The sequence below is a fragment of the Uranotaenia lowii genome, chromosome 3, assembly GCF_029784155.1.
Source record: "Uranotaenia lowii strain MFRU-FL chromosome 3, ASM2978415v1, whole genome shotgun sequence".
Lineage (NCBI taxonomy): Eukaryota > Metazoa > Arthropoda > Insecta > Diptera > Culicidae > Uranotaenia > Uranotaenia lowii.
In genome coordinates, this window is record NC_073693.1 from 2,493,128 (window position 1) to 2,517,271 (window position 24,144).

Genomic DNA, 24,144 nt, shown 5'->3' on the forward strand with positions numbered 1-24,144 from the left:
GCGCTTTCGGCAGTTAAGCTGTCCGCCTCTAAGGCAGATGCTAACAATGATTTTCCATTTTTTTTTTCTCGCGCTCTCTCTAGGATATCCTCAGCCTCGATTGACCTGCCCGACGAGTGTCAACGTAGAGTTGCATCCGAACGAGACGAGCCAAACGGCGGTCAAACTGAGGCGGCCCAAAACGGACGTCAGCTGGGATCGGGACATCGTGGCGGAACCTTTCTGGGCCAAACGGGACCTTCTGCAGCTGCCCCTCGGGGAAACCAATATCAGCTATACGGCCAAGCATCCGGTCTCGAAATTGACCGCTAGCTGCAGTTTCACCGTTCATGTGATGGGTAAGCTATATTTTCTGGTGTTTTTTCTTCTTCTCTCAGATGACCCGATTCTGCATGTTTGATCTCTGGAGTATAACAGCAGAGGGTTCTTTTTTCGGATGAATACATTATATTGTCCGGTCACTTTATTGCTCGTTAGAAAATAGATCAAAGGTCAGCATCAGCAGCAGCAGCTTGTTCTCAGCACACGGATTTAATCTTGAAATAGTGTAGGTCAATCCTCAACTTCGATGACCTGGCATGGCTCGTTAGTGACAGCACGAATTATGGGCAAATTGTGCCCGGGGATAATTTGAGCTTCAGGTAATGGACTGTCTTTGCATTTGATTAACTACTTTCGCATATTTTGATACCGAGTGAAAGTTTTAACGAACAAGCATCCAAGTGTTCCTGTTTTACTAAAAGATGTGTTTGAAAGTTCCATTTTGTCTAAAAGAAGCTTTCATAAAGAAATGATATCCTGTTCTCATGAGTGCATTTATTAAAACCCTACATAGAACATGAAAAGGCGAATACTATAAAGAATACTTATTTTCTCCCATATTCCAATAGATAGGAGTTTCAATTTTTATGTTGAAATCTCTTACAGTTCCTGAAGAAAAGATTTTATAATAAAAGAAGTCAAAATAGCCGATTTCTGAAACATACTTTGAGATGCCATGTGATTATTTTTCATGGTAATATTTTCTTCGTATCATATTTTTATCTGATCAATATCAAGTTCATCTATTTTCACTGTAAGATTGTAATAAGAGCTTAGATTTAATGTTTCAATGATGAACAGTAAAAAAAAACATGGACATTTTTAACACGGACAAAAGCAATGATTGAACTAGATAAGAAAAACTTCGATTTACTTTTGCAATGCTTTTTGAATAAGCAAATGGTGTTTTTCATGGTTTTCTCAGAAAAAAACATTTATTGAATTTCAGAATCCCAGCAGCCGTTCCAATAGAAATTGATTTTAGCAACTGATTCAGACGTTAAAAAATTATGATAGATTCACTGTTTAATTTAAAATAAAATACTCAAACTAATGTTCCATTGATGAAATTCGTATTAAAGTTTTGTTCAAATTTTTTATTGTTGAAAACTCTTCAATAGCAAAGCACTCGAAAAGAAGGCATTAGTGCAAGGAAATCAATTTATATCTTGACCATTTCAGCTTAATCTCGGATAAATGGAAGTATATTTCTGTGAAAATTACGAATTTCCAAAAACGATCGATCAGTTGAAATTTTGATTTTTCTTTTATAAATTATCACATTAAATCCAGTGATTTTGAAGGTGAATATTGAAAAATATTTCTAATAGAATTTTTGAATATAATAAAAAAAAATTATGATTAAAATAGGAACTCTTAGCTTCTTCTTGAAAAACTGTATTAAAGTTTCCTACTCTGAGAAAATTTATTAAGAATTAAAATCGGTTTTGGTTTCAGTAACGATATAAATTACGGTTTTGGTTTCAGTAACGATATAAATTACGTTTTTGTGTTCAATCTTGGCAACGATTTATGTATGTATGTAGGTAATCCACCATGGGTGCACGGATTCACCGCAGTTTTACCAAAGTATGAAACCTCTGCATTCTTTAGATTATCAAATCGGCTTATCTCCAATGCATAGTGTGTCATACCCGGCACCATGGCTTCGTGTCATTTGTTGTGGGTGAATGTATTTCGTGTCGCTGTTTGAGTTTATTCTGGAAGAATGTATCAATCACCTCCAAAACCAGTTAGAAATTTATAAAATCTACAATTTTATAAATTTTCACAGGTATTCCGGCATCCGTGTATATACCTGGCCAGTTTGCAGATGATTGATCGTTCTGATATATAGGCAAATAATTTTTATAAATTTTCATTAACACTTTGAAATCTTACCTTGTAATCACACTTCTAAATTACCTTACCTGATCCCTTCCTAGAACATTACCCAAAATTGGTTTCTTATTGCCACTTGATTTAATAGAAACTTTTTTCCTTTCCCGCGTAAACCACTAATCTTCCATTTATTCACAAATTTCCCCAGAGCATTCCTCTCTTTTTTTCCTGCAAAATCTATTTCACACTTTTCAACTTAACCTTTCCCAAAATTAAAATTTTCGATGAATTTTGTGGGATTCTTATGTTACTAACAATTGCTTTACAAATTGCGAACAGATATTTCATTTCAATTTTCATACCACTTTTGAATCTTGTCTCCACATTTTCTCATTGATCCACTGCGTCTACTTCACCAAAAATACACCCTTTTATGATTGCTGAAAACAATGACTTTCGCTACAATGGATAGGATACTTAATCCAATTTCACATTAAGACTGCATTGATTACTCCACATCTTAAATCCCTTTCCACATCACAAATAATCTTCGAATTGCTCGGAGCTTAGTCACATTCGCTATGCAGACTCTGTGCCTCAGTATTCAGCATTATCAGTAAAACACCATTCTTTGTTTTTAGTGAAATCGGCTTGTTGCTTTTCCTTACTCGTCCCTACATAAAATCACTTGCATCACACGCAAGCACATTTCTTTCCGAATGTAAGCCTAAAACTTTTCGTTCAGGCCGTGAGTTGGTCATCCCAAATAGTATCACCAAAAATTGAATTGCTTGAATCATGCATCATTAATAAAAAAAAACAATCAAGACGAAAATAGCCCTTAATCAATGAAATTGCAAAATAGGAAAAGCGAAAGCAAAGTAGATGCAGACTTCTCCCCACGCAATTTTCACCCCATCCAAATCATGACGCGCAACGCTTGCTTTGATTGAAAAAAAAAAAAAAAAATAGTCCGCGTTTGGTCACTCCCTCGTACAACACACGCGCATGTTAGAACTTGTCTCGGCTGTAGACGTTTCAATAAGAGTGCACTTATTTGGGCAGATTTTCCAAATTTAACGGGAACATTCCCAAGCAAATGAGAACACTATTGATGCGACAACTATTTCTTTCACATTCAATCACACAAGTTGACTGCCCTTCGATTCAAAATTGTTCTTTTGCACCGATCGATTTAGTTTTTCGCCTCACCCACACGACAAACACCGACGCGCTACCAGAAATTCGAATTCGAACCGAACTCGACGACTGCTCGATGCAGACTGTTCAATCTTGGCAACGATTTACACTAATAATTGTTCCTTCAAATTGTAAGCTTACCTTTTTCCAACCTTTGTTTCGTGATTAGAAAATCAAATTATAGAATTACTTTCTTCAATTATTTGTTACAATTTTTATATCTCAAACTCCAATTTGTTTCATTTCCTTTTTTTTTTTTAAGTATTGATGGTTCGATAGTTCTTATGTAGAAAATTGCACCACAAAAATTTTAAAATGAATTTTAAAAAATATCGATTTTTGATCGCTTTTGTAAAAGAATGGAGTAAAGCTCATGGATCTGCAATTGATCTGCGGTGAATCTTCTTGCATCTTGCATTCTTGCATCTCGCCAAATTCCGTTTGAATTCGGTGAAGCAACCTAAATTCACACTTTCCTCCACATACGCACACATTTTTAAGCCTTCTGTATCCAAATGTATGCTGATTTGGCGATTAAGTTTCTCGTTCAGAAATATTTCTTCAAAACTCGGCTAGAAACTAAAAATGTTTCAGAAGCATATTCAATTTTTGAAAACTAATTCTTGTTAAAGATTATCATCTAACGAACGGTTTAGTGACAATTCTAAAATAATTCTTACTGCTCTGTACTGTAAAGATTCTAATTAAACGCAGGCTCTCATTGCTGTTGTACTTAGGCACAAAACGGCTTATCCGGAAACTGAAAATTAAGATCAATTGAATTATACACGTGTTTGAAAAGTATGAACGATTACGTAGTTCACTTTTTCTTACCTTATTCTTTAATCCAATTGAAATCCAATCTAATCAAATCCTAACGAATTTTTCGAATTTTCTCTTATTGTTTTGACAAACATACTTCACATTTTGACATTTGTGTACACATTATACGTGCAGATAAAAATCAAAATATGAGTGCTTATAACCTAAGGTTGCCAGATTTTTTTTCAGTAGCCACCCGGTCAAAACCTAGGAATAACTCTTCAAAAATCAAGAAGTAATGTTGAAAAAGCTTTTTTTTATCAAAATCTATCATCAGATTTTAAATCGTATATTAGGTTTTCAAAAAAATCTTTCAAGATAATTTTTTTAAACATTCTCAAAAAATTTCGTTTTGGACGCATTAAAAATATCTACAAAACAATTTGTTTTTTAAAGCTTGATTTGAGAATGAAAATGTGCATAAACCCAGGCAAAATCCAGGCATTTCAAATGAAATCCGGGCAACCGGACCGGACCGGAGTTTTCCCAAATTTTATATTAAATTTCCTGGAAAACCCGGATAAACTGGGCAATCTGGCAACCTTATTATAATAACAGCTGCTTTGCCAATAAACGAAACGTCGCAACCCTACGTAGGCCTTTGAAAGATGGTTATGCTCGATTGGAACGACTTTTGACAGTGCGATTAGAACTCCGCGGTGACAGTCTGCCGCACTTTTAGTGAAGGGCTTTAACGTAGCGACGTTGAAAATCATAACGACGCATCGCGGGTTATTTTTTTTTGGAGACTTGAAGCATGCGATTGATGGCCTAAGAAAAATGAACATTAAATGACGTAAAGAATGTTTTAGTGTAGGCATTGAATTCGCCTACTGGACTTGAAAAAAGAATTGGAGATTTACTACTCCAAACGACGTTCAGAGGGCACTTCGATCAAAATGATGATATTATGGATGGAAATATCATTTCGCGTACTATTTTCCAAAACAAACCAAAAAAATTTAATATTTCGGTGTTTGAAGTAGTTTTTATCCAGATTGGATAGGAGAAAATGGTAAGAAAATGTGTTCTACACCATCGATCATACTTTCAAAACCCAGCTATTGATCGATATGTATTATTTTTAAGTTTTCAGTAAACAGCTGGGTGGTGCCAACGTGCAACAGCGTGGAAGGATTACCTGAAGTAGGAATGTTCCATGTGCCACCTTTCGGAAGCTAGAGGTTCGTTAAATGGAGCAAATTTTCGGAATTTTCGAGGAACCGCTCGAAAAAAGTTTGCTCAAATTTTAACGATGGAGATTTTATAACCCGTCAGATTTTTGTTCATATTTAAAGCTGTGCCTAGACATAAACCCATTTAAATTAAGGTTGCCAGATTGCCCGGTTTTATCCGGGTTTGCCCGGATATTTAATACTAAATTGAAGAACAGTCCGGCCCGGCCCGGTTGCCCGGATTCCATTTAAAAATGCCCGGATTTTGCCTAGATTTATTCACTTTATTTGGCAAATAAACGACAAACATCTCCAAACAATCCAAACAAAAAACGACAAACATCTCCAAAACGAAATTTTTTGAGCAAGTTTTATAAAAATAATCATGGAAGGTTTTTTGGAACCCTAAAATGCAGTTCAAAATCTATCGATGAGTTATGATCAATTTTTTTAAATTTTTTTTCTTGATTTTTGTTTAGGGATTTCTGAGTTTTGACAAAATTTGCCCGGATATTGCCCGGATTTATGGTCGTCAATTTGAAATCGTATGCCTGGATTTTGCCAGGTTTTTATATAAAAATTGCCCGGTTTGTCCGGCCCGGATACGTGCTGTAAAAATTCTGGTAACCTTAATTTAAACACTGTTGTAGATTCGCGCCGAGTTTTCAAGAAAACATCCTTTCCGTATATAAAACTCATTGGTGCATCGACAAACGGTCGAAAAAATTTAAGATAATGTTGTGATAGAAAGCGTGAATTATTTTACTTCCCCAACACCAAAAGGGAATAGGAAAAAAGGAAAGAAGTGCTCCACATTGGCTTCGACATAGACACCACCTTCCGGTAAACGATTAAAAGTACGTGATTGGTTTCAAAAACTGCGGACCCTTTCTGGATTGGCCGAACAGAATCTCCAACGTAGTCAAGCTTATCCACCATATTGGAATAGCTTCCCCTTGGTTTGAATCTTCAAAAATCACAAATGTATTTTTATTAAAACATTACAAAAAAACTAAACTTGCTTAACTTGCCATCAGGACTAGTAAATCGGAGATTTTCTTACCCGAATCTGCCATATTCACTGTCCAAAATTTGCCAGTTTCCGCAAAAACCACAATTTTGAAAACAACTCCCATTGACTGCTGTGTTAAAAACAGCTATATCATCACGCTTTTGTTAGTTCCGTAACTGAAATCTAGTTAGCGCTGCATGTCAAATAGTTTTACTGCAAATCGCCAATTGGCGTAAATTTGCCCAATTTAACGAACGCATAACTTCCGAAAGATGGCACAGGGAACATTCTCACTTCAGGTAAGCCTTCCACGCACGTTGCCACCACCCAGCCAACCGGAAAACTAAAAAATAATACATATCGATCCATAGATGGGTTTTGAAAGTATAAACGATTGTGTAGAAAAATATTTCTTACCATTTTCTCAAACATCGAAATATTAAATTTTTTCGATTTGTTTTGGAAAAAATAGTACGCGAAATGACATTTCCACCCATAATGTCATCCTGTCGATTGAAGTGCCCTCTGAACGTCGTTTGGAGCTGCAAATCGCCAATAATAAACCTGCGAATGACAGGAATCGTCATTTTGATCGCAGGGCATCTGAGAGTCGTTTTTTGTTGCAAATCGCCAATTACCATCTTGATAGTTGCTAAATATTCACTAATGGGTGGAATAATTTGTCCAATATGTCAAATAAATTCTATTTTTGCCAATAATATTAGCGATTTGCTGCTCCAAATGAAGTTCAGAGGGCCCAAAGTGATGATATTATGAACTCAAGTGTCAAAACGCGTGGTATTTTTTCAAAAAATAAATGAAAAAGAAAAATTGTTGGAGTTCAATAAAATATTTACCAACGCTTGCTTGAAGAATATGGTAAAAAAATGTGAAATACGTCACTGTTCAAATATTGTTAAACCTAATCGCTGTTATTTTGAGTTTTTAAGAAAAAAAACTAACTTTTTGCGGCCTACAAAGCGACTTGATGAACGAATATTCCAGCCCAGGCTTTCGAATTTAACATATTCAAAAAACCGCTCGTAAGATAATATCTCCAATGTTAATTAGTTCTTTGAAATAAACATGTTCATGAAATATTTTTAGAAACGTGCATAGTTTTGAGGAAATATTTCCGGACAAAATGTTTTACGCCACATCAACTATCATGAGGGGAGTGAGTGTAGGGAGTGAGAATATTGAGTGTGTTGAATAAAGCATGAATTTCGTTTCTTCCTAAAACTAGAAGATATTTTGCGGAAGGAAGGGATTTTAATTTATAACAATTTTGAATTTGAACAATTTGAACCATCTGAAAGTGTGAATATAAATCCCTGAAGTAAACTACTAATCTGAAATAATCGATGTTAGGTATTGTAAAAAATGCAAAAATTTTGTTGCTACGAGAAATAAAATGATCAAAAATCAGATTTCTCAGAGTAGAAAACTGCTTTGAAATGTTCAACAAAGTAAATTTTAACACAGCTTGAGCGCAAATTTCAATTTTGGAATATTAATGTTATGATTTCTGATAACCTTCTTCCAAATTATCAGCTGTAGATCCCTTTCAAATTAGTCCAACAGAGTAATTTACATAGTCTCAATCATATTCCAGAATCAATATCTATCGAAAAAAATTCTTCATGATTCAAATCTAAAAATATCATAGTTGAATTTTGTTAGGAAAATCATTCATTAAAATATTTTCCTTTGCAATAAGCACTGACGTAAGTAAATTAGTGATTTTCTTATCGGGTTCAGTCATCATAATTGTACAAAATTTAACAGTTTTTACAGAAATCGCAGTATAAGAAACAATTTGTTTGCACAGGCGTGTTGATATTCAGCTTTCATCACCTCTTTTTTAGTTCTATAAGTGAAATCCAGTTGACGTTGGATGTCAAAAATCTATGCTGCAAATCACCAATAAGTCAATTTTAAGGAATCATCAGAATTTTTTCAGAGTTTAGCGGAATCAGCTGTACTTAAGAAGTGTCCAAAGCTTGTTAGATCCCGAGACAGGGTGACAGTGTAAAACCCTTTTCGAAGCATTCTAACAATTCTTACAAAAATCTACCAATCCAGCATTTCTAATTGAGCAAACCGTAAGCAAATATGTATCTTTAATCATATCATTACCTTACGAAATATTTAATCATATCCATCCATATAGAATAAAGACGTACAATCAATCATCAATCTTCTCTGTAGTAGGTAGCATTTCTTGCGAAATTTGTCAAGAGTAGGACAGCAATGTTCATAAGATCAAATATTGTGGAACTGGGTAGAAAATGTAATCAAGAATCGTATTGGCTTGAGCTTAGATGACCCAGAAGACATATTTTGTACAAAGATAGACGTTTGGTTCCAGGTTTGTTTCTCGTTCCGTAAGTTATTGCTTATAATATGATGAATTATAAAAATGCGAGTGTATTTTGTTTCAATAAACATTTGCGAGATATTCGATTGGATAATATTATGCTCTTCAGACAATTTACTCAGACAATTATTTAGACATTTACTGAAATATCTATAAAGATTTGTTTATGAAATTCTTTAACAAATGCATGTCAACCCAGCACTTTCTAAATTTCTTTTCTTTGCCAAGACTGTTTTTCATCACCATATGAGCAGGGCATTAAAAATATCCAGCCAGAGTTCATGTGCTTGCTGATTGTTGAAAATTTGAATTTTGAAATATTTGGCTGGTTTTATTTTGTTCGAAGAACGCAGCGTCGACATGGTGTTCTGAGCCTACCTTCAGGATTAAAAAAATGAGTCACGAATGTACATATTAACAAGAATATCCTGTAAATAAAGTAAGGAATACATCAATGATCTTTTTTTATGGAATTACTTCTTTAGTTGAATTGCTGTTCGGACTGAATATTTTAATCTAATATACCGATTTTTATAAAAATACGGATTTTTGAAACATTTCGAAATAAGAGTTCAATTCTAAGAAAAGTTCTGATTCAGAATTCAGATAAGGAGCTCAAATTTGGATTTAGATTCAAATTCAAATTCAGATTCCAGTTCCAGGGTTTCGATTTTAAAAATCAGATTCGTGTAAATTCTAAATGTAGGTTAATTCTGAATAATTAGTTTAAATTTTTTTAAAGCAAAAGATTTAGAATTTAAATTGCGGATTCACATTCCGAATTCATATCGTAATCCAAATTATTTTTCTGAGTTCACATTCACATCACTGATTTGATATGATCTTTAGACGCAGTTAAGCTGGACTCAATCTTAATACTCAATCTTTATTCTAAACCTGAATTCAGAATCTTTGTTCTTAACATAACTTCTCAAACTGCATTCTGATTCTGGATATGAATACCAAATCTGATTTTGGAATCTTGATCTGAATTCCAAACTGAAATTCAAAAAAGTTAGTAAGAGTCTGTTGACTCAAGTCAACCCTCTTAAAACCTAAACCGCCACTAGTTATCCAACAATGCAAAATGTATTGTAAATTCATTAATACAAACTAAGTTTGGTAAAAGGGATAAGAAAAACGACAGTTAATCGACAATTGTATACATAATCACACGATTTTTCAATTTTCTGCAATGTAGATTATGCAAGTTTGTTGGATACAAGATTTTGGTCAGTTTGTTCCAACATTGATTATTTTTAATCAACTTCCTTGTAATGTTTCAACTCTAAATGACAAAAGAAGGATTTCAAAATTGATCCGGCCTTTAATCAAATAAAAAAAAAACCGAGAAGATTTTTGCAATTATTTCTATATAGTGTGCTTTCATAGCTAATTGATTTTCCCAAAATCACCAGCAATCGTTTATCGAATTCCTTACATGAACTAATGATTATTTGAAAGCATCATAAAATTTCTAATGAACATGAACATCGATAGGTGGTAACTTGAATACAGTTTAAAACAAATTTTGATACACATGTTGCATTTTTTTACTTACCACCTATTTCACTCATTTCACATTCCAGCTGGCAATCCCCCGACGGTCGACTTCTGCCCGGACACGCAGATCTACACCATCGAAGGTCGCCATCAGAGTGTCAAGGCCACCTGGGAGGAGCCAATCTTCTCGGACAATGTGGGCGTCGTCACGATAACCAAGTCCAATGTGAGTACACACTAGGAAAAGTTTTTAATTTTTTTTTTGTAAGGATTTTTATTAAACACCAGTTTTTTTGTTGAACATTTCAAGACCAATAAATGTTGAAAAGTCAGACTAACAATTTCCACTGGAGTTCACTCAAACGCAGTGTGCCTTGCATTCCTAACTTCGGTTTATTTTTCTCACTTCCCAATGCAAACGCCTGCTATGCTGGGGGCACACAATTCCGGCTGCATCAGAGCCCGGGAACGGATTTCGGAGCCGGGAGCCATCTCATCACCTACGAAGCGCACGACGAGGCCGAATGGAGCGCCCGGTGCACTTTCAAGATCGTGGTCAATGTGAGCAAGCGGAAGGACGTCCAGCACTTTCAGCTTCCGATTCTCTACAACCGGTTCTACTTTTAATCGGGGCCATAAAAGTTTCTTTTAATTTCTTTCAAACCTCCCTTTAGGAAGGACTTTAGCGTCAGCATCCATGGAAATGGTTTTGTAGTTAGTTGGGATTGGGGGAAGAAGAAGGATAAGCAGCTTACTTACGGTTGAAGGACTTTTTTAGTCCAGACATTCATTCACATTTAAATCCCCCTAGAATCCCTCCTTTACCGTTGTTTTTATTTTGCAATTTGAATCACAGTAAACTTATCGTTCCCATGGCACCAGCAACTGGTGGTTTATTGAAGGATAATCGAACGACAAACATAATCAAAGAAGTTTTTCTTTCTTTTGAATAACAGCAAAAATAAAGGCTTGACGGAACACAAAAGTGAAAATGAATACAATAAATAGAATGCTACGAGACGATGAGCGATAATTAACCAAATATTTCCACGAGTAAGTCGAGAAACATGCGCATGAGAAATTCAAAAAAGAATTAAAAAGACAAAACAAGTGTAGTTTCACACAGTTTTATGATAAGAATTTTAATTGTTTTGTAAATAGAGTTTTCTCGCTTCGGAGTTGAAGCTGATACAAAGAAGAAATATTGCGATAATGAAATCACAACACGTACAATACGAAGAAGAATGTTTAGCAGTGTAAAAGAAAACGAAATTATTGTAACAGATATCATTTTCGCCTCATAGCAAAACAAGAGAAGAAAAAAAACCAAACGGAACCATATTTTTATGAAAGCGCCACAAACAGAAAAAGGATTTGTATAGAACGACCGGGTAGTACAGTTTCAAACTGCTTATCACAAATTGGCCCAACTAGGTGGAGAGTTTATAGTAAACAGTAATAATAATAATAGTGAAGGAGGGGAGCGAAAAATATCAGCATCAAATTGCGGTGGTGCCCAACATTCTGCAGAACAAGTGAAGTGAAAAGTAAATTTCACAGCCATTGCTTTCATTTCGTAACCAAACCAGAACATTCAATAGAGACAGAGAGAAAGAACGAGATAAAAAAAAACATGGAAAATAAAGCTCCCTTCGAAAAATCAAAACCAGAAGATGGAGGATGAAAAAAAACAACCTGCAAAAATCCATTTAGAGTGTATTAAGTGAACTCTTTTAGAGTAGTGAGTGCGGAAGTGGAATAAAACAAAATGTATCTCTTGAAAACTGAAGAATTTTTATTTGTTCGTGCAAACTAAGATGACACCCAAGTCAATGAATCTAAGTAGGCGGGTATACCTTTGTTAAAAAACCCGATTTAATACACTTGACAGTGGATTGTAGCCTTTCTTTCAGCCTGTAAATTATATTTGGGTACATATAAAACAAAATGAATTATGAATTATGATTAATGAATTTCATACGCAATAAATCCAAAATGAATTTAGGAATTAAAGATTCAAAGTTTTTATTAGGATAAAAGTATTTTTATATGATCATAATTTTCATATAAATAACCTTATTTGCAACTAGTTGGAGATTTTTGAATGACTAGATTCTGGAATATCATGTATGATTCCGTTTCTATGACATTATAATCTAACTCAATTTACTCCTTTTGGAGTTACAGCATATGATATCTTCAAAATGGAAGGGGTATAAAAATTAAGAATACAATTTGAAAAAAGGTGCATGACCATGTATTTCAAATAATTCAACCTCTCAAGTATATGAAACAAATACATAGATAAAATTATTGGATAAAATTTCAAATGCTAGAGTAAAATACGATACCAAAATGCAGAAAATCGGTAGAATAAATTTTGAAAATTAAAAGTATTGAAAATTTTGAAAGCGTAGTATTTTTAATTTTATTATTTTGAGATTTTTATTCTGTTTTGTTGATTTTGTCTATTTTGTTAATTTTGTTAATTTGGTAATTTTTTCAATTTTGTCAATAATGTCAATTTTTTCAATTTTCATAATTTTGTCAGCATTCTTAGTTGATAAATTTTGTCAATTTAACCAATTTTCTAGATTTTGTCAATTTTGTCGATTTTAACAATTTTCATGATTTTGTCAACTTTTTCAAATTTGAAAATTTTGTCAATTTTGTCAATTTTGTCAAATTTGTCAAATTTGTCAAATTTGTCAATTTGGTCAGTTTTGTTAATTTTGTCAATTTTGTCAATTTTGTCAATTTTGTCAATTTTGTCAATTTTGTCAATTTTGTCAATTTTGTCAATTTTGTCAATTTTGTCAATTTTGTCAATTTTGTCAATTTTGTCAATTTTGTCAATTTTGTCAATTTTGTCAATTTTGTCAATTTTGTCAATTTTGTCAGCTTTGTCAATTAAGTGTATTTTGTCGATTTTGTCATTGTCAATTTGTCCAATTTTCTCAATTTTGTCAATTTTCTTCGATTTTGTAAATTTTGTCAATTTGTCAATCTTGTCAATTTTGTCAATTTGGTCAATTGGGTCAATTTTGTAAATTTCGCTAGTCAATTTTGTCAATCTTTTCAATTTTGTCAATTTTGTAAATTTAGTGAATTTTGTCAATTTTGTGAATTTTGACAATTTGGTCATTTTGGTCAATTTGGTCAATTTTGTAGATTTTTGTCAGTTTTATCAATCTTGTCAATTTTGTCAATTGAGTGAATTTTGTCGATTTTGTCATCGTTGATTTAGTAATTTTTTTTTCAATTTTGTCAGTTTTATCAATCTTGTCAATTTTGTCAATTCAGTGAATTTTGTCGATTTTGTCATCGTCAATTTTGTCAATTCTGCCAATTTTCTCGATTTTTTTCAAATTTATAAATATTATCAATTTTTATGATTTTTTCAGCAAAGCTAATTTTGTCAAATCAATGAATTAAGCCAAGTTTGTCAATTTCGTCAATTTGGTCAATTTGGTCAATTTAATCAATTTTGTCAATTTGGTCGATTTTTGTCAGTTTTATCAATCTTGTCAATTTTGTCAATTTAGTGAATTTTTTCGATTTTGTCATCGTTAATTTAATCATTTTTTTCAATTTTCTCAATTTTGTCAGTTTTATCAATCTTGTCAATTTTGTCAATTTAGTGAATTTTGTCATCTCTTTTGTCAATTTTGTCAATTTTGTCAACTTTGTCGATTTTGTCAATTTTGTCAATTTTTTCAAGTTTGTTAATTTTGTCAGTTTTATCAATATTGTCAATTCAGTGAATTTTAATCCAGTTTTTCATCGTCAATTTGGTCAATTCTGCCAATTTTCTCGATTTTGTCAATTTTATAAATTTTGTCAATTTTATGATTTTTTCAATCAAGTGAATTTTGTCAAATCAATGAATTATGTCAAATTTGTCAATTTCGTCAAATTGGTCTATTTAGTCAATTTTTTTTTCTGTTTCTTCAACTTTGTCAATAATGATTATTAGCTTTTTAGCTTTATATGCATGTTCAAAAAAAAAATCCCAAATGCTTCAAACTCTACTATGGAGGGTTTGGTGGCGCTACTGTTTGGTTGTCATCTTCCATTGGCTTCAGCAAGTGAAAGTTCAGATTGACCTCCAAGCCGTCATCGTTTTCCTCTAGACACCAACCCCAACAACAACAACGCAACGTTAGATCTGAAGAGAGGAAGAGAAAAGGGAACAAAAAAACAAGCTCGAGAGCTTAAAGCTCGAGAGGATTCAGTAGCATTTGTCTTATTAGATTTAATTTGCTTTCACGGGCGAAATACTCTCCTGTCGTTGCTGCTTAAGAAAAAGCTTCGTAAGCACGAACGGCACGTGAGAAGATGAGAGGATGTGCATACATCGTCCGCGTACCCGTGTTGTTTTCCCCTTCTCAGAGCAATCTGTTCCTGAATATAATGTTGGGCGAAGTTACTATCGCTTTCGTACCATGCAGTGTGGGCATGACCTACTTACCAACGACTTCACAAATTTCGGGGTCGTACCCCTGGGTAAAAACCATTTTTATGTTCAATAATTCGGAGCTTTGGTTCCGAAATTTTTGAAATGGTTCGGTGTAAACTGAACCATTAAAATGAAAAAATTTCAATCATTGGCCGAGAAAATATTAACTGGCGTCTTCCTCCCATACGGTTTCTGTCACCATGACATCAAACCTTAGAGGGAGTGAAGCCTGTCTGTTCCCCCTTTCACACATCGACAGGTCCATACTTTTCGATAGCAAGCGCGTATCTATGACGTCACATATAATTTGACGTCATATATACGATAATCTTGATTTTAGTGATTGCTTGTTGTGGCCAGCCAGCTAAATTGACACGTTTTTTGGTGTGATGATTTGATGATAATTACTATGAAAATTTATTTTTCAAACTATTTTGTTTTTTTTTCTTTCTTTTATACATTGAAGAGGGAAAAAAATCAAATTTTTTAAGACAAAAATCATTTTTATTGTACTTCCCAGTTTCGCAAAAACGTAGTGACAAAGTTTATAAAAAATCACACCAATACATACAAATACACTGACATCGTCTGAACTCGTCGAGCTGATTCGATAGGTACCTATAAAGGTATATCTAAGACCCATAATTAATGATCTCCCAAATCGACCGATAACTATACCTTTCTGAAAGAAAGGCAAAAACAATGGTTGTTTTGAATTGAAGGCTTAAACGTTTCTAAAAATGGTGAGTAGACACTATATTGCATTAATAAAAACGATTCTTGTACAATTCAGCAATCGTTTTAAATTATTTTCTAATTTGTTGTCTTATTAACTCAATTAGATTTAATAATTCAATTGATATGTCGTGGTGATTGAAATTGATACCTATATCTATTGAAAATATAAAAGGAAACTTTAAAATTTTAATATTGAGAAAGAGCCTTTTTAATAAATTATGATGTTATATGAGATTTTCAATTGTAAAATGAACTGTTTATGTAAATTACAGAAAATTAACTTTATCTCAAAATTTTCAGAGGTCTAAGCCAACTTCTCAAATCATTTATAAAATCTATTATATTTTCGACATGTCAGATTAGGCTAGAGTGAAGAAAGTTTTTCTTTTTTCTCAAACATAAGTGAACGGAAAAAACGTAGCGAGCCTTGGTCCAGTGCGGTCGGAAAATTTTTATGGTGTCAGAAATTTAGAAGATTTGTTATAAAGCTCAATTTGAATTGGCTGGGTTCATTGAAAGATGAGTGTATTTAATATAAAAACCTTTGGTGAAGTGCAGGGTAGTTGTTCAAATGCGAAAAGATTAATTTATTCTATTGATTGATTCGAAATGGCCAGTACTATGCCATCCGGATTTCCCCTGGCGTATTTTTCAGCTAAACGGACGTTCAATCACTGGTTCAATATCGAAGGAAGGCCCCATATACACCCATAAGCTAAGTGGATGTTTTATTTTATTCATTTCCAGTAACGAGAAGATTGAAAAATATTTCAATTTTGAAAATCAGTTAATATTTTGATAAATTTTCTGATATTTTTGCACTAGTCGTGGAATATTTTACCTCTTCCAACCTCAACTTTCAACCACGAATACAGGTGCTCTAATCTTCATGGCTTATTTTTTTCAAAACTCGCCAATTCTTATAGGTAATTTTGTCATTACATATATGATGTACGAAAAACATGTAAATAACGCCCGATCAAGTAAAATTGCTTTTAAATATATACATAGAGTAGTGCTTCTAGAGATAGTTTCAAACCATAAAACCATTCTAAAGATTTTAAAATCTGAGCTTTTCAAAGCTTGTAAGACGATTGAGTAAAGCTTCTTAATTATTTCCCATGGAAAAAACTTTTCCACCAGCCAAGCATCAGTCTTGAAGTATGGAATTCTTCGAAGTAAAAAACTTCAGCAAAATGTTGAAAAAAATAAGAGTGTGCTCTCACTATCGAACAGTTATATCAATAATTTTCTTTCCGTACCGACCGATTTTAATAGGATTATTTTCCTCCTTTCACCGGGCTTTCTTTTCAGGATCCTTGAGCCGAGGTAAGTTACTGTAGCGATTCGAGCTGATTTTTCCCCCCTTCCCCGATCTCGAACAATTTGGTTTTTCTGCAACATTGGCGGAATGTGAATCCTATAAGATATGAATTTACAGCAGCGAACGAGATAACTCCCACGATACTACTCAAAACTAACTAACTAACTACATCAACAAAATCAACCGGAGAGAGAGGCGAAAAAATGAATCTCGACAGCACAGTTTTGTTTCGTTTAGTTCGTGGAATCTGGAATCGTTTGGCGTTTCATGGGGATGGTAATTAGATGAGCCGCTGCTGATGGGGCAAATTAATCCGATTAGAAAACTTTGGTAATGCATCGGGGAAGCGATGGCGAAGGCGATCAAAAAGAAATCTTTTAAAATCTTCTTGGAATAGTTTCGATACAACTTGGAGAATCCTTAAAATATTTCTAAAGGTAGAACATGAAAGTTGCTTAAATCGATTTTTTAAAATTATTTTTAAAACATCGAACTTGACACTTACTTTCAACAACTATCTCCCGGGTTCTGACGGCATTCCTAACGTTGCAGTGAAAACCGTGATCATGGAACACCCAGAAATATTCCGGCCGTCACTACAATAATACGTGAATAAGAGGTTCTTCTGTCAAAGCCGGGAAAGCCACATGGCCGCTTAATAGCATATAGGCATTTTCGATTCAGCCGGTGAAGCGTGACAGAAGGTGATCCAGATCTAGCTCTACACCGAGAGCAAAAACGGTCTCTTCGACAAACAGTTCGGTATTTGGCCGCAGCAGCGTGGACGCTATCCTGTCCGTTACTATGGTGGCAGACCAGGCTGAAACAATCGCCATCTATATGACCAGTGGGCGACACGGGAGGTGTTTCACAGGGATCGATACTGGGCCCACCCAAGTAACACAAATTAAGCCAACTAACACTAGAAAGTTTTATTATGGTTTTATTATAGCGTGTTTTGTGCTGCTCGTTTCAAGACCGTTTTGTTATATTCTTGTTTCGATCAGTTACTTCCAGGTAGATTTGAAAATACTAATGAAGCTTTAAGTAAATATATCATTTGTTTTCAAAGAGTTTTGAATGCTCTGTTGAAACTACAATAAAACTCTCTCTTCCTACCTTGTTTTCAATTCGCCACAATACCACAAACGTTCGCTAGCTATAATATAAGATTCATGAAGATAACAGCTCCTAGACACATTTTTAAAGCTTCCATTTGATTCACAACTATCATTTTTTGCTCATTCTTCTCTTCAGTGAACATTCCCTACACCTTGTGAATGACCGAGGTATTCACATTCACGTCATCGGAATATTCTGTCATGTTATGATTTATGACTTTCGCTATCCTCATGAATGAAAGAAAATTTTCAAGCTTAAGTGAGACTAGTGGGATTTGCCGATGGCGCAGCCGTCCTATTTAGCATCGGGTCCCTCCACGGAGGAATTACAGCTACTCGCCACAGTAGCGAACAGGTGCTCCAAATGTTTGCGTCTGGTTCATCACAAGTCCGAGATGGTACTGATCGCCAAGTTGCAATCTGCACAAACAGGCGCGATTGCAGTTGGGCCTTGTGAAATCGAATCTCAGCGGGTTAGCTAATACCTGGAAATAATATTGGACAACCGACTAAACATTACGAGCCATATCTACTACTCTCTTACTAGTCGCGTGCAAAAGACCATGTCGAACTCCTCGGCGCGGCGATCCGTTGCAGCAGAAGGAGTTTCCTGGCGAGTGTGACCTCATCCATTCTGCGATATGGATTGGCAGCCTGGAAGGCAGCCTTGAATAGGCAGTGCAACCTGCAGAAGCGTCTGTTAAATCTGAGGGTGATCAGTGGGTATCCTATCTTCGGTAGCGGCTAACGTAGTGGCGGGTATAATACCCATCTTGGTCGTTCTTGGGGAAGATATCTTCTGTTACGAGCACAGACACATGTCCAAAGAGCAGAGACATTCCAGAGAGGCCTCGATGATCAAACGTCAGCAGCTGTGAAACAGGACTTAGATATACAAAATAAAAACCCGATTTAATACACTTAACAGTGGATTGGAGCCTTTCTAACAGAGTTTAAATTATATTTGGAAAAATATAAAATAATATAGAATATACATGATAGATTCCTTCCCTCTGAATCATATAAGAATGATTTCAGATATTCAAACACGAAAAATTCCAATCTCAATATAAAAAAATGATGCCTGGTACGTTTTTTTGGGGAAAAGCGAACTGGTATGTAAGGAGCTCATTTTATGTATGGAATGAATGGTATTTAAACAGTAGAATTTCCAAGATTTATAACACGCTGAAATGGTGCCGTGGTAGCAACCAGAACTTTCACGTTGCTGGTCACGGTTCGAATCTTACTGTTTTTTTATGCTTTTTTTTACTGAATAAGTAAAACCAACTACAATATTGATGGATAGCCGTGACGCGTGCCCTAGCATGATACCTTTTTTAGAGCTCAACCATGCATAGAGGAAAAATTCCCACAAAAGGAGGGGAAAGTAATATGACTATTAAATGATTAATCTCATTCTGGAAACTAAATCTGAAATCTTATTCTGATTCTAAAGTTTGAATTTTGAGTTACAACACTTAGTCTAATATTTGAATATATTCAAATTCCAGGTTGATCTTTAATCCGAATTCTTAATCAGAATTCTAAATCTGAATTCTCAATCTGAATTCTGAATTTGAACTCTGAATTTGAATTATAAATCTGTATTCTGAATCTGAATTCTGAATCTGAATTCTGAATCTGAATTCTGAATCTGAATTCTGAATCTGAATTCTGAATCTGAATTCTGAATCTGAATTCTGAATCTGAATTCTGAATCTGAATTCTGAATCTGAATTCTGAATCTGAATTCTGAATCTGAATTCTGAATCTGAATTCTGAATCTGAATTCTGAATCTGAATTCTGAATCTGAATTCTGAATCTGAATTCTGAATCTGAATTCTGAATCTGAATTCTGAATCTGAATTCTGAATCTGAATTCTGAATCTGAATTCTGAATCTGAATTCTGAATCTGAATTCTGAATCTGAATTCTGAATCTGAATTCTGAATCTGAATTCTGAATCTGAATTCTGAATCTGAATTCTGAATCTGAATTCTGAATCTGAATTCTGAATCTGAATTCTGAATCTGAATTCTGAATCTGAATTCTGAATCTGAATTCTGAATCTGAATTCTGAATCTGAATTCTGAATCTGAATTCTGAATCTGAATTCTGAATCTGAATTCTGAATCTGAATTCTGAATCTGAATTCTGAATCTGAATTCTGAATCTGAATTCTGAATCTGAATTCTGAATTCTGAATCTGAATTCTGAATCTGAATTCTGAATCTGAATTCTGAATCTGAATTCTGAATCTGAATTCTGAATCTGAATTCTGAATCTGAATTCTGAATCTGAATTCTGAATCTGAATTCTGAATCTGAATTCTGAATCTGAATTCTGAATCTGAATTCTGAATCTGAATTCTGAATCTGAATTCTGAATCTGAATTCTGAATCTGAATTCTGAATCTGAATTCTGAATCTGAATTCTGAATCTGAATTCTGAATCTGAATTCTGAATCTGAATTCTGAATCTGAATTCTGAATCTGAATTCTGAATCTGAATTCTGAATCTGAATTCTGAATCTGAATTCTGAATCTGAATTCTGAATCTGAATTCTGAATCTGAATTCTGAATCTGAATTCTGAATCTGAATTCTGAATCTGAATTCTGAATCTGAATTCTGAATCTGAATTCTGAATCTGAATTCTGAATCTGAATTCTGAATCTGAATTCTGAATCTGAATTCTGAATCTGAATTCTGAATCTGAATTCTGAATCTGAATTCTGAATCTGAATTCTGAATCTGAATTCTGAATCTGAATTCTGAATCTGAATTCTGAATCTGAATTCTGAATCTGAATTCTGAATCTGAATTCTGAATCTGAATTCTGAATCTGAATTCTGAATCTGAATTCTGAATCTGAATTCTGAATCTGAATTCTGAATCTGAATTCTGAATCTGAATTCTGAATCTGAATTCTGAATCTGAATTCTGAATCTGAATTCTGAATCTGAATTCTGAATCTGAATTCTGAATCTGAATTCTGAATCTGAATTCTGAATCTGAATTCTGAATCTGAATTCTGAATCTGAATTCTGAATCTGAATTCTGAATCTGAATTCTGAATCTGAATTCTGAATCTGAATTCTGAATCTGAATTCTGAATCTGAATTCTGAATCTGAATTCTGAATCTGAATTCTGAATCTGAATTCTGAATCTGAATTCTGAATCTAAATTCTGAATCTGAATTCTGAATCTGAATTCTGAATCTGAATTCTGAATCTAAATTCTGAATCTGAATTCTGAATCTGAATTCTGAATCTGAATTCTGAATCTGAATTCTGAATCTGAATTCTGAATCTGAATTCTGAATCTGAATTCTGAATCTGAATTCTGAATTCTGAATCTGAATTCTGAATCTGAATTCTGAATCTGAATTCTGAATCTGAATTCTGAATTCTGAATCTGAATTCTGAATCTGAATTCTGAATCTGAATTCTGAATCTGAATTCTGAATCTGAATTCTGAATCTGAATTCTGTATCTGAATTCTGAATCTGAATTCTGAACCTGAATTCTGAATCTGAATCTGAATTCTGAATCTGAATTCTGAATCTGAATTCTAAATCTGAATTCTGAATCTGAATCTCATTTTGATTGTTTTGCATCACGCGGTTTTCAACATTGAAATTTCTTTCATCCAAAATTTTTTTTATGATTTCGGATTTTACAACTTTTAGTAGTATGGTTTTACCCCTAAAAATATGCAGCAAACTTAATTTCAGAAAAAATGTGAAAAAAGGTTTTCACAAAACAAAATCGTGTTTTCATGTGTAATGATCTTTAAGTCATCGCAAATTTATCAAAAACTGTGAAAATTGGTATTCTTGGAGAAACAATTCCAGAATTGAAAATTGATAAAGTGAGGAGAAATTTTACGGATGATGAAAAGAGCGAAAGAACATTTTTGCAAGGAAAATTTATTAACGTACACCATACTTTACCTCGCAACAACCAGCTTCATCAATTTTTAATTCTGATATTCTTTCTCCATGAATCTAAATTTTTCACCGATATGCCGAAAATAAATTTACATAAATTCTGAATCTGAATTCTGAATCTGAATTCTGAATCTGAATTCTGAATCTGAATTCTGAATCTGAATTCTGAATCTGAATTCTGAATCTGAATTCTGAATCTGAATTCTGAATCTGAATTCTGAATCTGAATCTGAATTCTGAATCTGAATTCTGAATCTGAATTCTGAATCTGAATTCTGAATCTGAATTCTGAATCTGAATTCTGAATCTGAATTCTGAATCTGAATTCTGAATCTGAATTCTGAATCTGAATTCTGAATCTGAATTCTGAATCTGAATTCTGAATCTGAATTCTGAATCTGAATTCTGAATCTGAATTCTGAATCTGAATTCTGAATCTGAATTCTGAATCTGAATTCTGAATCTGAATTCTGAATCTGAATTCTGAATCTGAATTCTGAATCTGAATTCTGAATCTGAATTCTGAATCTGAATTCTGAATCTGAATTCTGAATCTGAATTCTGAATCTGAATTCTGAATCTGAATTCTGAATCTGAATTCTGAATCTGAATTCTGAATCTGAATTCTGAATCTGAATTCTGAATCTGAATTCTGAATCTGAATTCTGAATCTGAATTCTGAATCTGAATTCTGAATCTGAATTCTGAATCTGAATTCTTAATCTGAATTCTGAATGTGAATTCTGAATCTAAATTCTGAATCTGAATATGAGTTCTGAATCTGAATTTTGAATTCTGAATCCTGAATTCTGATTCCTAAACCTGTATCCTGAATTTGAAAACTGAATCTGAATTCTGCATCTGAAATTGAATCTAAATTATGTATGAGTATGTAGAAATGAAAAAAAAAACATAAATTCATTCTTCAACGCGGGTAAAAAAAACGAGGGTCATAAGATCTTCATATAAATTCCCCCCCAACGCAGTTTTCTGTACGGCTCTGCATTTTGTTGACACCCGGCATGGCTATAGACACTATAATTTCATATATGAAATTATAGTGTCTAATAAGCGGGCCACAGACTACACAACATTTGTACAAATGCGATGAAATTCGATGAAATTTTGTCGCTGTAAACACGATTTGCATAGTGTATGGCACTGCTTGAATGAGTGCCCAAACGGTTGCAGTAAAATCGGTCGGGATCGAAATATTTTGTACAAAACATCCTCCCAGCCGGGGTGGAGATGGTTTTTTTTGTTGCTGTTGCTGTTTTCGCCAGCAATCGTTTGTGTTCGCGTGAAATATGTTTGTGTAGTGTGTGGGCGAACATAGATCAAACAATCGTCGTGGAATCATCGAATTTGTACAGGCCAATTTGTGTAGTCTATGGCCCGCTATAGGCATGGCGGACTCTGAAGGAAACGCCCATCCGCCATTTGCTGCATTGAAAAGCAAGAAGTGTAAGATATAAACACTGTTGCCGTATTTGCCCCAGCAGACTGAGAAACTGCCCAGACCACGGTGCGTCTTAGTAATGCCTTTTACCTATTTGAGTTTGAGCCGCTCTTTATCAAGCGTGCCGATGGTTTATTGGATAGCGCTTGCAACTTTGGATCTGAAGGGTTTCGGTTCAATTCTCGAGTCAGTAAATTTTAATTTTTTATTTTGATTATCTCTAATTTATAAATGATTGTTGGTGCTGCTGCTTCGAGGCGCCACTAGCAACTTTTTTTTATGCCATAATAAGTATGATATGTATTTCGTAAAGAAAACGGTTTCAACTATTTTGTTTTTTTCCCGTTTTTGAAAGGGTTGTGTAGGAAAAAAAATGCATTCTTTTGAGACTAAAATCATTTTAATTGCGCAGCCCAGTTTCGCAAAAACGTTCTTGACATTTTTAAAATGGCACATACAAATCCACGGACATCAACAGAACTCGTCGAGCTGAGTCGATAGGTACCTATAAAGGTATGCCTAAGACCCATAATTAATGATCTCCCCAATCGACCGATAACCAAACCTTTCTGTTAGAAAGGCAAAAAAGGTGTTGGCTAAGAAAAAGATCACCCCTGATGGCATGGATTGATAGCATCAGACCTTTCTTTGATAGAATTAAAACGCACTCATTCAAAACATTACAAACTTAGTGGACTGTATATTGACTTCTAACAACTTAGACTTAATTACATTTATGGACTTTCCGACACAAACTATGGTCCCTTTTGGACCTCTGACTTGGCCGCACGGGCTTCCGACTTGTAACCATGATGATCTGCCTTCGATGGTGG

General features: G+C 34.1%; 1 protein-coding gene across 1 annotated transcript in view; it reads left to right on the plus strand.

The window, feature by feature from the left end:
- LOC129758780 (uncharacterized) overlaps nt 1–11,908 on the plus strand; it is a 342,805-nt gene extending 330,897 nt beyond the window's left edge. Inside the window, exons 10-12 of the mRNA XM_055756400.1 lie at nt 84–338; nt 10,342–10,481; nt 10,715–11,908. Of these exons, the coding sequence (XP_055612375.1) occupies nt 84–338; nt 10,342–10,481; nt 10,715–10,882 (563 nt within the window). The 3' untranslated portion in view covers nt 10,883–11,908. The remainder of the gene's footprint in view (nt 1–83; nt 339–10,341; nt 10,482–10,714) is intronic.
- Nucleotides 11,909–24,144: the final 12,236 nt, after the last annotated feature.